Source organism: Agelaius phoeniceus, chromosome 11, assembly GCF_051311805.1.
Source record: "Agelaius phoeniceus isolate bAgePho1 chromosome 11, bAgePho1.hap1, whole genome shotgun sequence".
NCBI classification, from domain to species: domain Eukaryota; kingdom Metazoa; phylum Chordata; class Aves; order Passeriformes; family Icteridae; genus Agelaius; species Agelaius phoeniceus.
The window spans coordinates 10943289-10955493 of record NC_135275.1 but is presented as its reverse complement, the minus strand read 5'-3'; the positions used below and the strand labels follow the sequence as shown (position 1 = coordinate 10955493).

The window sequence follows — 12205 nt, the reverse complement described above, 5'->3', positions numbered from 1 at the left end:
CCCGCCCCCCGCGCGCCCGCCTTCCCCATTGGTGCGCCCGTCTTCCCCATTGGCCCGTCCTCCCCTCCCACCCGGCTGCCCATTGGCTGGCGGGCCTGCCCGTTCGCGCGCAGGCGCGGGGGATGAGGCGGTCGCGCGCGGCCCCTCAGGGCCGAGGCTCCGGCGGAGACCCTGGAGCGGCTCCGTGTGGGGAGCGCAGCGGAGGCAGCCGGGGCCCTGCTGAGGTGATTCCCCGGCAGTGCGGTCACGGCTGTCAAGCAAAGTGTCCTCCCAGCCCTGTCTGTGCTCCGGGGGTGGTTGTGGTCTCCTCACAGACAATTACCTTGAGGGCCGCTCCACAGCAAGGGGGCGCCGTTGGGTCCCTGCCGTTCTGGAGTATCTTTGGCCCTCTTTTCTGGAGCATCCCTTATGGCAAGTCTCCTCTTATCCCTGCCATGTGGATGGGCCCCAGGAGGAGGCCAGTCGCTTCTACGGTGCTTACAGTGAAACGACAAGAGGCCTTACGCTGAGACAGGAGAGGTTCTGATTAGATATTAAAAATTAGTATCTCCACTCTCTTAGTCTGAATAATTGTGGTGCCATAGGTTGGTGGCAAATTATGTACGCTTAAAGCTACTGTGAGGGCTCACTGAAATCAAAACAGATCATTGGTTCGACTTGTGAACTGGTTCAGCTCTGAAATTACTTAGAATTGTAGAATCCCTAAGGTTGGAAAAGACCTCTGAGATCATTGAGTCCAACCATTAATCCAGGAGCCCGTGTTCACCACTAAACCATGTGCCCAAGTGCTGCTTTCTCACATCTGAACACTTCCAGGGATGGTGATTGTCAGGGCCACCCTGCCCATGGAGAAACTTTTCCCAATATCCAACCTAAACATCTCCTGGCACAACTTGAGGCTGTTTCCTCTGGTCCTGTCACTCCTTACCTGGAGAAGAGACTGACCCCCAGCTGGCTACAACGTCCTTGCAGGTGGTTTAAGAGAGCGAGTCTCAGTAGACTTGATGATAGTTTTTAGCTGGGGAAAAAACAAAACCAATCAAAAACCTATTCCTTTGTTGTTTTGCTTTTTGGGGACCAGGTGAACTTAGTCCAAAACCAGATTAGAAAGTGCATGAAGTCATTCAGCAGAGCAAATGATTAATGATTGTGCAGTCTTGCTATGAGACCATTCTTTATGTTATATCAGGTTATGATTTACCATTTAAAGCAGATAAAGGACAGTACTGGTGTGTTAAATCGTAAACAATTAAATATTTTTGAGGTAGCTTTTGTTTTGTTTGTTGGTCTGGGTTTTTTGATGGGTGGTGGGTGGTTTTTTTGTTTTTGTTTTTTTGCTGTTGTGTTGGTTTGTTTTATCCTGTAGGGAGTGGTGAAGAAATTTCCAAGTTAATACTGTTCAGTCAATTAATTTGCCAGCTCAGCTGGTGACTCACCTGACTGAAGCAAGTCACAGCACCTCTCCCTTTCCCTGTCAATAAGGATAATAATTCAGGGTTATCTTACAAGGTATTTTAAAGACTAAGTGCTGTATCTGCGGCTATGTGACAGGACATTAACATTGGTTCATGACCAATAAATGCATGTGCTTCCTGCTTTTGAGACAGTTTACAGCAGCCTTTACAGCAGCAATAAGAAATGACTTTGTTTTGTACTGGAAGATTGTTTTCCCAGTGGAATTCAGGAAGGTGGTCACTTTAAGTGGATTGGGTTTAGTTAGCTTTGTGTGTTCACAGCTGTAAGTGGCATCCAAAAGTTTTACTTGAGCCACAAATTTGACTGCAACAAATGTAATAGGAATGAACTGCAGAATCCCTCTGCATCCTCTAATTGTGGTTTTAGCGTTACACTGTTTTCAGCATTGTAGACCTTTTGTTAGTGTGTGAGGGGGTTTTTTTGTTGTTGTTGTTTGGGCTTTTTGATTTGTGGGGTTGGGTTTTTTGTTTGGTTTGGGGTTTTTTTTGGGGGGGGTTGTTGGTTTCTGTTTGTTATGTTTTGTTGTTGTTGTTTTTTCTGCAAAATATCTGCTAAGAAGCCTTAAAAATGTGGGGAACTAACACTTGGCACTTTGTCAACAGAGAGAAGAGCAGTGAACACATCTTCAGGGGATTCCAGATGTGTGCCCTTAGGAGAGAACATTTTGCCCCTGCTGGAGGGTGAAAGTAGCTGTGTGGATAAGGTAGGCTTTATTTGCAGTGTTTCCCACTTTTTAATACAGTGTTTCTCATACTTTTGCTAGTGGCAACCTTGGATTAACCTTGAATTTACCTGCATTCACTTAATCTCCCTGTGTCAAAAGAGCTTTTACTTCAACCAAGAAATAGCTAACTGCTTTTGTTTTGTGAAAATTGGTGTTACCATTGGGAGGTATTCTTGCTTTAAAAAAACTTGGGAATTCTGAAGTTGGCTTTGAATATAATGCTTGTTATTCGTGTTAAAAACATCTTTGAAAGAGAGCTTTATGCAGCATGACTTCAGAGGTGGTGAGATACTGGGTAAATTGGTTGTGGGAAAGGTGAATTTTTGGAGTGTGATAAGTAATGAAGAACGATGATATATATACCATTTATATCCTTTTAAAAAGCTGAAAATGGTGCCCGGGCTCCAGTGAAAGGTGACCCAGCAGTGGGTGAGAAGAGCAAAAGGCAGCAAGAGTCAGAACTGAGACCAAAGCCCCCAAGAGCTCTGGGTGTGGTCTCCTCAGCTGGTGCAAAGAGCCAGTGGAGGCTTCCCATCTCCTAAAGAGATGAACTCCACTGTCCCTGGGCAAAATCAGTGCAAGGTCTGAAAGGGTGATTAGTTTCCTGCCTCATCAAGTATGTGGTGCTGTAAGAGGATTGGATTTGCATATCCAAGGGGCAGTGACTTTTCCTATTATTGCTTACTTAGGATTCCCAATGTTTTAATGTTTGCTGTGTTGCTCTAATCACCCCTACCAAGGTAATTAGTTAAAAGGCCATAGGTAATTTCAAATGGGTTGCAAGGTAGCATTGCTGGTACTGATGGGCCAAAACAATGAAACAGAGCTTTCAAGAGAGGGCTTAAGGTCCATAAACGGTGACTGGAGCTCATCTTGCAGGTCAGCATTGCCGGTGGATGCATGCTGCCTGAAGATCCAGTGACATGTGGGAGAAGTGTCCTTGGGAAGATCACTTCTGGAATTGTCACTCTTTTAATAGCTTGGTTTGACAACAATCTTACTGCACAACACAAAGTCAGGCCAGAAGGAGGGGTAACTTTTCTACCTGAAATAAAAATATTGTGTTCATGTTTGCCTGTTATTTTTGGACAAATCTTAATTTTATAGTGTCTCTACAGAAATTCCTCCTTTTCTTTGCCTGAACCAAAAGCTGTTTTTGAGCATGTGATGTAAACTGCTGTGTGACTGACAGATGAGCTGGAATATAAAAATGTCATAGTCTGTATTTTATTATAATGGATGAAATCAGAATTCTGTCAGACTTTATTACAAAGCCTTTATCTCCTTTCTTGCCATTACTCATAACTTTTTTGTGTGATTGTAAGTGTTGGCTCTGTAAGATTTAAATATACTTCTGTTTGCTATAAACCTACAAGGAGGGAGAACATTTGTGAGAAAAAGTTTTACTTGAGCTACAAATTTGACTGCAACAAATGTAATAGTAATGAATTGAGAAATACCTCTGCATCTTTTAAACCTGTAAATGTGAGTGTACTGCTTCTATTACGTGAAGTTTTGCTTTTATGTGGTGAAGAATTATCGGGAAATTTCACATCTGGTATGTTTCAAAAAGGCTGCAACAAAGTTATTTTAATAAGAAAAATGAATGCATGAATTATTTAAAATAGTTGGTGCAACTGTTCCTATTAACTAATCCAGGCACTTGGAAGGCAATTACACTGAGCTTTGACAACACTGCCAACCCACTGCACAGTGCCTTATGCCAAAAGCTATTGTTGTTTTATTGACCACGTTCACCATTACATATGCATATGAAAAAACAGAGGCATTTTCATCGGGATTACCCTAATAGCATTAAGAGATTATTTTTTAAATTTCCTTGGAAGGAAATTCACTTAAATGAGATTACTTATTACTTGACTGGTTTCCTATCATGCTTCTATGTTTAGGTAAGTGGAGTCCATTAGAGTATAAAGTTTTTTAAAAAACTGATTTTATACATTAATGATTTCAAATAAAAGGGAAGTACTATATTTGTGCACAGCTTCTTTTGAGAAAGTGAAGTCGATGCTCTGGTTAGGAGAGATAACACTTTTTGTCCCCCTTGGTGGCCCCCCTAGTGTCACCATTAGTTGCTAATTACTTGCAAACAAATAAACAATTAACTCCTCGTGCCTCTTGGTGGGAGAGTTTTCATTGACATGCTAAAACTTTCTAATAAAAGATTTTAATTAATGACGTTACAAATCCAACCCCCTTGTCAACATAGCTATAAGGGGCCTTGTGGAGAAATGCAAGTGCAGTGCCCCTGCTATGCTGGCTGAGGGCGAAGCTATGGCCGCTCCCTCGCTCTGTGCTGCCGCCACGGCGGCCTCTCCGCAGCGCCACAAGGTGCCCGGCTTTGGAGACAGCAAAACCACGCACTGCTCCTTCTCAATTGAGAGTATCTTGGGGCTGGAGCAGAAAAAAGATGGCATTCCAGCTGGGAAACCTCACAGACCCTGGATGGATGCATGCACCAGCTTGGGTAAGTCAGTCTGTTTTATAACCTCAAGCTTTTACCCCTTAAAAATACTGGCATGGTTCTACTACAAACCAGGAAACTGAAGCTCTCCCTTTCTTGCTCTTTCTAGTTTTAGGTGATGACAGTAATCCCCATCTGCAAATCCCTGTTGTTTGCTATGAAAATCCATTATTTCATGCTAGAAGTGATCCAGTGCAAGAGGAAAACGTTTTGAAATGTGAAAAATATTTTTCAGTCACTGAAAGGCTGTCTTTCAAACGAGAATTGAGCTGGTACCGGGGTAGAAGACCAAGAACTGCATTCACTAGAAACCAGGTAGGGCTTTCCTTAGCATTTAACAAATGAGTAACCATGTAGTTGAGTAAAATGTTGGAAGGAACCTCTAACAGCTGCTAAGTTCAGTGTGATGTACCTCTGCAGAGAGAAATGTAATCAGGAACTGCTGTAAATTAACAGGAATGTTGCTAATTTCAGCAGATCTGTGTTTATGCACGGAATCATTGTGCAAACACTGATCAGAAGTCTCTTGTTGAACAAACTAAGCTGTTATTTTATTTATTTTATTTATTTAATGTATTACTGCTATGAACATAGTGTTAACTATTCAACAAGTGTGTTTTAATCTCCTCAGATTGAAGTCTTGGAAAATGTTTTTAAAATGAACTCCTACCCTGGCATTGATATTAGAGAAGAGTTAGCTCGCAAATTAGATTTAGATGAAGACAGGATCCAGGTAATTAAAGATTTATTTGAACTTTTCTGTAATTCCAGCTATATGTACTCTCTGCCTATATACATAAGTGGTTTGACAGCAGTAATGAGAATTTAATACTCTCAATTTAAACCAATGTATATACAAGAAACAGGCCTTCAATGATTTGTGAAATGGAAACCATTGAATTCCTTCTGAAATCTAAAGCCTTCCATAGCACTGATGAGGAATTAATCACTATAATATTTCCACAATATCTGCTCTGTTAATCTCTAGTTATTATCTACAGAACTTGATAATTTCCTTAAAATAATTTTTATGTTTTTCTTGTCATCATATTTGAAAAATAAATTTGAAACAGGTATGGACATAGTTTGTGAGACTGCCAGCAGAGCATAGGTGTGTTAAACCAGTGTTTGAACCTATGTCTTTCTCTGGCCAAAAGCAAAATCTATTCAGGAATGTTAATTATTGATTTCCAGGTAATTCAATGTGATAACAAGCATACTGTAAACAGAAGAATTTGGGCTTTGCTTTGTTTTTTATCAAGCTTTTGTTGCAAGTATTGTATTGGGCTTGATGAGAAACTTGATGCTGCAAATAGTTAAGCAGCTGAAGAAATAGCACCATAAGACATGTGTGAATTCCAGATGTTCACGATCTTCCAGGATCTGATACTGTCACTGAATTTAATACCAGTTTTTATATTAATTACAGTGAAGCTGATCTCATTTTCCAGTTAACCTGGGGATATTATTTTCTTTGTCTGTGGTGTTAAAATTACAGGCATCTGCAGATTTTAAATTTATATGGAACTTGCTAACTGCTGTCATCACACAAAATATTGTCATACTGCGTGAATACTTTTAAGTTTCAAATATTCTTCTGCTTCCACTGCTGTGTTTCTGAAAAGCATCCCTTCTCTTTCTATTTTAGATCTGGTTTCAGAACCGCCGTGCAAAGCTGAAAAGATCACACAGAGAATCTCAGTTTCTAATGGTGAAAAATACTTTCACCTCCAGCCTGCTAGAGTAGAAGGAAGGATGGTTTGCTGTTACAGTACTGCTACAGAAAATGAAGAATTGTTCATAACCTGTATTAAGTAATGATATAGTAATTATGATTTTATGCCCAGATTTGAAAGTTTATTATAATTTTCATTCAAATAAACTGTAAATACTTGAAGTTTTATTCTAATCTACTTTTTGTGGAAAAAGTGAACTTTTCCTTAATATACTTGAGTAAGTATTTTGAGAGATTTTGAGATATTTTTGCAGTTTAAAACAATTCAAGCCCTAGGTTGCACAAGAATTTCAGCTACTATGAATTACTGTGGATGACTTGACAAGCTTTATGGTTTTAGAAGAAGTCTGTTTCAAGTCTGAAATAAACTGTATGCAAAATAGATTTTGCTACAGGAAACAGTTTGTTGCATTGCAGTTTAAATAGCTGATTTATAAAGAATATGATGGTTTTCATAAATAAGATAATTTTTAGAAAAAGGTGTCTCCAGTGGAAGGACTAATATTCAACTGACTTCAGTTTTAACCATTGCTCAGTTAAAAGAAGCTGACAATTATAATCTTTTTATGTAATTTTAATTAATTTAGGTTATTTGCCTATTTAATTCTCTAACTTGGTTATCTCCTCTCTTGTCAATATAACTGTTCCAGTTATGGAAATTGCCCTATTATCTTTTAATGACAGAATGTAGCATTTTATGGGATCAGATCAGTGGGGCCAGACCAGATATCCAGATCATTGCCATTAATTTTAGGGTGTTGAATTCATTTTTATCAAACAGTTCATGAAAGTTAATTATCCTCATATTTGATATTGAACCTGAAGTCAAGGAGAGCCATATACCAAAAAAAACCCCTGAGTCTTTCTTCATGGGCACAATGAAGGGAACCATTTTAAGTACAGGTTGATGCTGCTCTTTGTTCAGCAGTGCTCTAAGCACGTGCCTCATGTGCTGGTGACCTTCAGTGAGACTCCAGCCTGTGTTTCTTGCTCAACATAACTTCTGCATTATCTGCTGAACAGACAAAGTATTGCTCTTCCTTTCTTCATGCTTGTATCCATAGCTGTTGTCCAATAGGATGAAAGGTAAGTTGATAAAATAGGGTGATAGAAAAAATCATTTTATGTAGTCTCATACTACGAAAAGCTAAAGGGAGGGATGATCTGACAGTCCTTACTTACTATTTTGAATTAGAGTTTGAGCTACAAGAGATTAAATAAAAACCATTTCTATATTTTCTGAAAAATATCACTGAAAAACTGCACTACTTTAGAACTGGGTGGCAGATACTGGCCCTTCCGTGTTTTTATCTTCATTGGCTCATTGCCTTCACTTTTATGCAGAACCCTAAAAATCTTGAATTGTTTGGCTTTGCTCCTGAAAATCTTATTTTAATATGGAAATAACAAACTTTTATCTGATATTGAAACATTTTTTTTGTACTTTATTGGATTTGGGAAATAATATTCCTAACCAAATTCTGTTGTAATCCTGCATTCCAAAATACTTAAGAGAACCACAAGTAAAGCAATTTAAATTGAGCCAGATCCATTGGGAATAGTTTTTAGAGAAATTGAAATCTCAATTCAGATACCTTCCTGATCTGGTAAAGGCAAAAACAATATTGGGAATGCATTCTTTTATTTTGTTTTTCTTCACACCTCAAAACGTATATTGCCCATAGCTTAACCTTACTGCAGGTAATCTGAAACTATTGTCTACTTTGCTTCTGGAAACAAAGTTTCCAGCAGCAGCAGATTAGACTAATCTGTACAGATTGATTGCTTAAGAACCTTACTCTATTATCTGGCAAATACCTAAATACACCTAAAGTCTGCTATAATGGAACTTGGCTCAAGTGACGGAAGTCTGACAAAGCAATTGAAGAGAAGCAGTAGAATAGTAGCAGAATAATAATAGCACCAGCCCCGGTATCCTGCTCTCCATTAGCAAATGTTACCAGCAGGATCTTTAGTGTGAGGTGCTAGGAGTGTCCCACGCAGTGCTAAGGGGGAAAGAATTGAAAAGCAGAGTTGCATTATTTGCTTCATTTGGCTTAGCTTGTTCTTCCCAGAGTAAAGGAATCAGCAAGTCAAAAAAAAAGCCTCTCACTTTACATTTATACCTGTTTTGGCCAGCATGGGTTTAAATTGTGCCCATCACTTTCTCAAATGCAGCTGGATTTTTTTCCACCTTGAAAAGTGTTAGTCTGGACTTCACAGGGTGTTTGTCTTGTCCTGGCAATATGCAGGGCTGCCTTGGCAAAGGATGTGATAGTTGTGTTTCCTGTGCAGGAGCAGCAGTGGGGAGGCCACCCTGCATGCTGGAATCCAGCCCTGCTCTTTCATTCCTTACATTGATTTAGTTTCCATTATTAATTGTTAGATTGATGATCTTTGTCCTTTATTTTAAAGGACTTACATTATTGGATGAGAAATATAAGGTATTTTATTTTTAAAAATACTTTGGAGCTATAGTGATTGACCTGAATTATTATTTCATGTCCTGTTATTTGGTTAATGGATTCATCTTGAATCAAAATCACATTTTGTTATTTTATATGAGCAATTTATAATCTCTTATGTATTTGATAATGAAAGAGTAAAAAGACAAAGTATAATAATCATTATATGAGGGGGAGCTGGGGCTGTTCAACCTCTTGGGGGGCATAAGGATCCCACCTGATTGCTTCAAAAGGGAGCTCTTGTGGTCACAGTGGGCAAACAGGGCTGTTGGTGAGGGAGAGGAAACCAGGGCTGCTGAACAGCCTTCAGTTCTAGATTCCTTTGTGGGGGAATAGTGCCTGGACTTGTGTGGCATGAGGGGAAAGGGCTACACAGAAAACATGGAAACCAGTCTGTCTGTTTTGGGCACCCAAAGGTGATATCGGTGGCCAGCAGCATTTTCAGGAGAATCCCAGGAAGAGTGAAGTGTTGCCTTGCATGGCCCACTGTTACCACTGAAGTTTTGCTTTCTTAGATTAACTAGCAAATGGAAAATTGATCATGTACTTGTTGAGTTTAGAAACAGCAATAAATTGGATTTCTTTTAATTCCTGTTTTTTGCAGGACACTCTTTAAGCAAGGAGGCAAGAACATGATAAAAATGCTTAGGAATATGGGCTTGGGTGTAGCTGGGTGAGATTGCCAGTGACTTTCATACCCCTGGGTATGTTTTACATTTGATCTCATGGATGTGCTGTGGGACTGGTATTAGAGTGGCAGAATAAGCACTGCATTGCTTGTGCCTTAAAATATAAAAGGAAAAAAAAGAACAAAAAAGCAGTGAAAGGATCGATTTTGCAAGTGTGTTTTGATCCATGTTGTGAATCAGTGTGAAGTTCAGCATCTTGAGCAGAGTGTGTTGTGGAATCACACAGGTGCAGGTGGTGCTTTTGATATTAAATTTCAAGCAGGGTCATCTGGCTTGGGATGTTGTAAGGATGTGTGTGAGCAGTAAAATTGATACAACACCTAGACTGAAAGAGAAGTAAATATTCCTTCTTTCTGCATTTATGTTCTAGGATTTTTTCTCCTAGCTCCTAAACCAGGTTTTCCTCTGCCACTAGGATGGCTTGAAGGACAGAAGTAGGCAGGTGGTATAAGATAGTCCCCTTCATTAAAAATTATCTATGTCATTAGTCTTGTTATTAATCACTATGACATTTTGGGACTTTGCAGTTTTTAAATTGCATGTGTTACAAACTCATTATCTCATTGTGACCTTTTAAAAAATCCATAACCTTGCATCAACTCAATTATTGTACCTTCTTTTTCTCTGATCCTTTCTTGCTCTCTTAGAACTGAATTTTTATTTTACTGGTCTATGACATTTTATTACTTCTAAGGTTTTAAGTGCCTGACCACAATTTCTAGATGCTGGGGCATTCTCTTGTCTGTATAACCAAAATATGTTTTATAAAATGAAAATGAAAAAATATATTTTATTGATAGATTTCCTACTTTTAATTATTAGAATTTTATTGTATGGATCATAGTAATACTCCAAAATATCTTGGGATTCAGTTTCTATGAATGATGCCATATTAAGAACATTAAGAAGATAGCAGATAAAGTATTCTGCACTAAAAATCACTGGCTGTTTATTTGGCTTTTCCATATAAATTCAGGCTGTAAAGTCATACATTTTGAAACGGTTTTAATCTGTGTTTGAACCGCCTAGAAGAGTGCTGGGCTGCTCCTGTCCTCTAGAGGCTGCATTTAGCAATGACAGCCCCACTGCTGTGGGATTTAATCCGCGCTCTGCAGCGGGGCCGGGGCACGGGATGCCCGCAGGGGATTGACTGATCCCTCCAATTACACAACATTTGTGACCGAATTAATGTTCTGCACACGTACAGGGCCGGATTTTCCAAAGCTCTCAGTGCTCGGTATTGAACAGAACTTAGTGATGGGTGGGTGCTTCATGTTTTTGATGCTCTGAACAACCAACCTTTTAAAATCTTACCTCTAAATGAATTTAGGCTGCTGTTGGGACTCTGTGCCCAGCTTTGTCAGTTTATGGTAGGAGAATATTTTCACATTCCAGAAGGGAATTCTCAGGAAGGGTTTCTTCACAGAAAGGGTTGTTAAACATCAGGGCAGGCTGCCCAGGGAGATGCTGGAATTGCCATCCCTGGACATGCTCAAGAGACCACTGGATGTGGCACTGATGGTCTGCTTCAGAGTGTGATGGTTGGTCAAAGGTTGGACTCCATCTTAGAGCTCTTTTCCAAGCTGAATGATTCCGTGAAAGCTTTTGACAAAGTATCCTGCAGTTCTAGAATAACTCCACTTATTATGGTGTAAAACTTAGAATGACTTTTGATACAATATCTACAAATAGAATTCTTCTGTGATAATAAATACAGTGTTGTCAATGCAAATATTTGCCAGGCAAAAAACTTATTGCCACCAGATTTTCAGTTTCCATTGTTTCATCACATTGGAAGGATAAGAAATTACTTTGTGCTGTATAAATACTGTGCAGTTTTTGACTATTCTAATTGCTTTTCAAAGAATTCAGTCAAAGCAAAATATTAAAAAATATTATATTATCCATCTGTCATGATTCAAATATTTGTAGGATTCTCTAACTTCAGAGTAGCATTCCATTGTGTGCTATGGGATGTGTCTATCTGTCAATATCCCTGTAGTTTGCTCTAATTCATTTTGGCAGAGAAAGGAAGTCAGAGGGAAGCATTCTCAGGAGGCATCAGCACTGCCCTTAGAATGCTGAAACTTCTGTAAAACTTAAGTTGGTTACATGGAAAATCTTTTCTTGGTGGTGTTTTTGTTGAAATTAAAAAAACTGATCCAGTCTTTTCCTCCTTTCCTCTGTAAACATGCAATCCTGGGCAGTTAATTTTATCACAATTTATGGTTTAGGAGGACTGGTGTTTTCAGTGGTTGCTACTATTGTAATCTAATTAGAAAGAAATAATATTAATCTATTGTAGTTTACCATATTAACAGGCTTTAACTTTCCATGGAGTCTTAACAAATCTTGTGCACTGCATTTCAGTCTGTTATCTGCATATTTATCTTACTCTTTCCAAAAATCAGCAGCTAACTCAATCCTGATATCCAACTGCTTCAGATTTGTGTTTTAAAATAATATGCCAGACTGTAGAGAAAAAGAACCATGAGTTTGTTTGTTGGAGAGGTAGAGCTGCCAGCAACAATTGTCATTCCTAATAGGGCCCTTCCTCTGTTTTTTTCAGCCCAGTCATGTAGAACTGCTGCGCATTCTTTCGTAAATCTGTTATGGAGTGTTCTAAAATTA

General features: G+C 39.1%; 1 protein-coding gene across 1 annotated transcript; it reads left to right on the top strand.

The window, feature by feature from the left end:
• The first annotated feature begins 4449 nt into the window (after window positions 1-4449).
• HESX1 (HESX homeobox 1) lies at window positions 4450-6518 on the top strand. Its single transcript, XM_077184749.1, has 4 exons — window positions 4450-4688; window positions 4801-5000; window positions 5317-5418; window positions 6334-6518. The coding sequence occupies exons 1-4, from the start codon at window positions 4475-4477 to the stop codon at window positions 6430-6432; spliced, it is 615 nt and encodes a 204-aa protein (XP_077040864.1). The 5' UTR covers window positions 4450-4474; the 3' UTR covers window positions 6433-6518.
• The last annotated feature ends 5687 nt before the right edge of the window (window positions 6519-12205 follow it).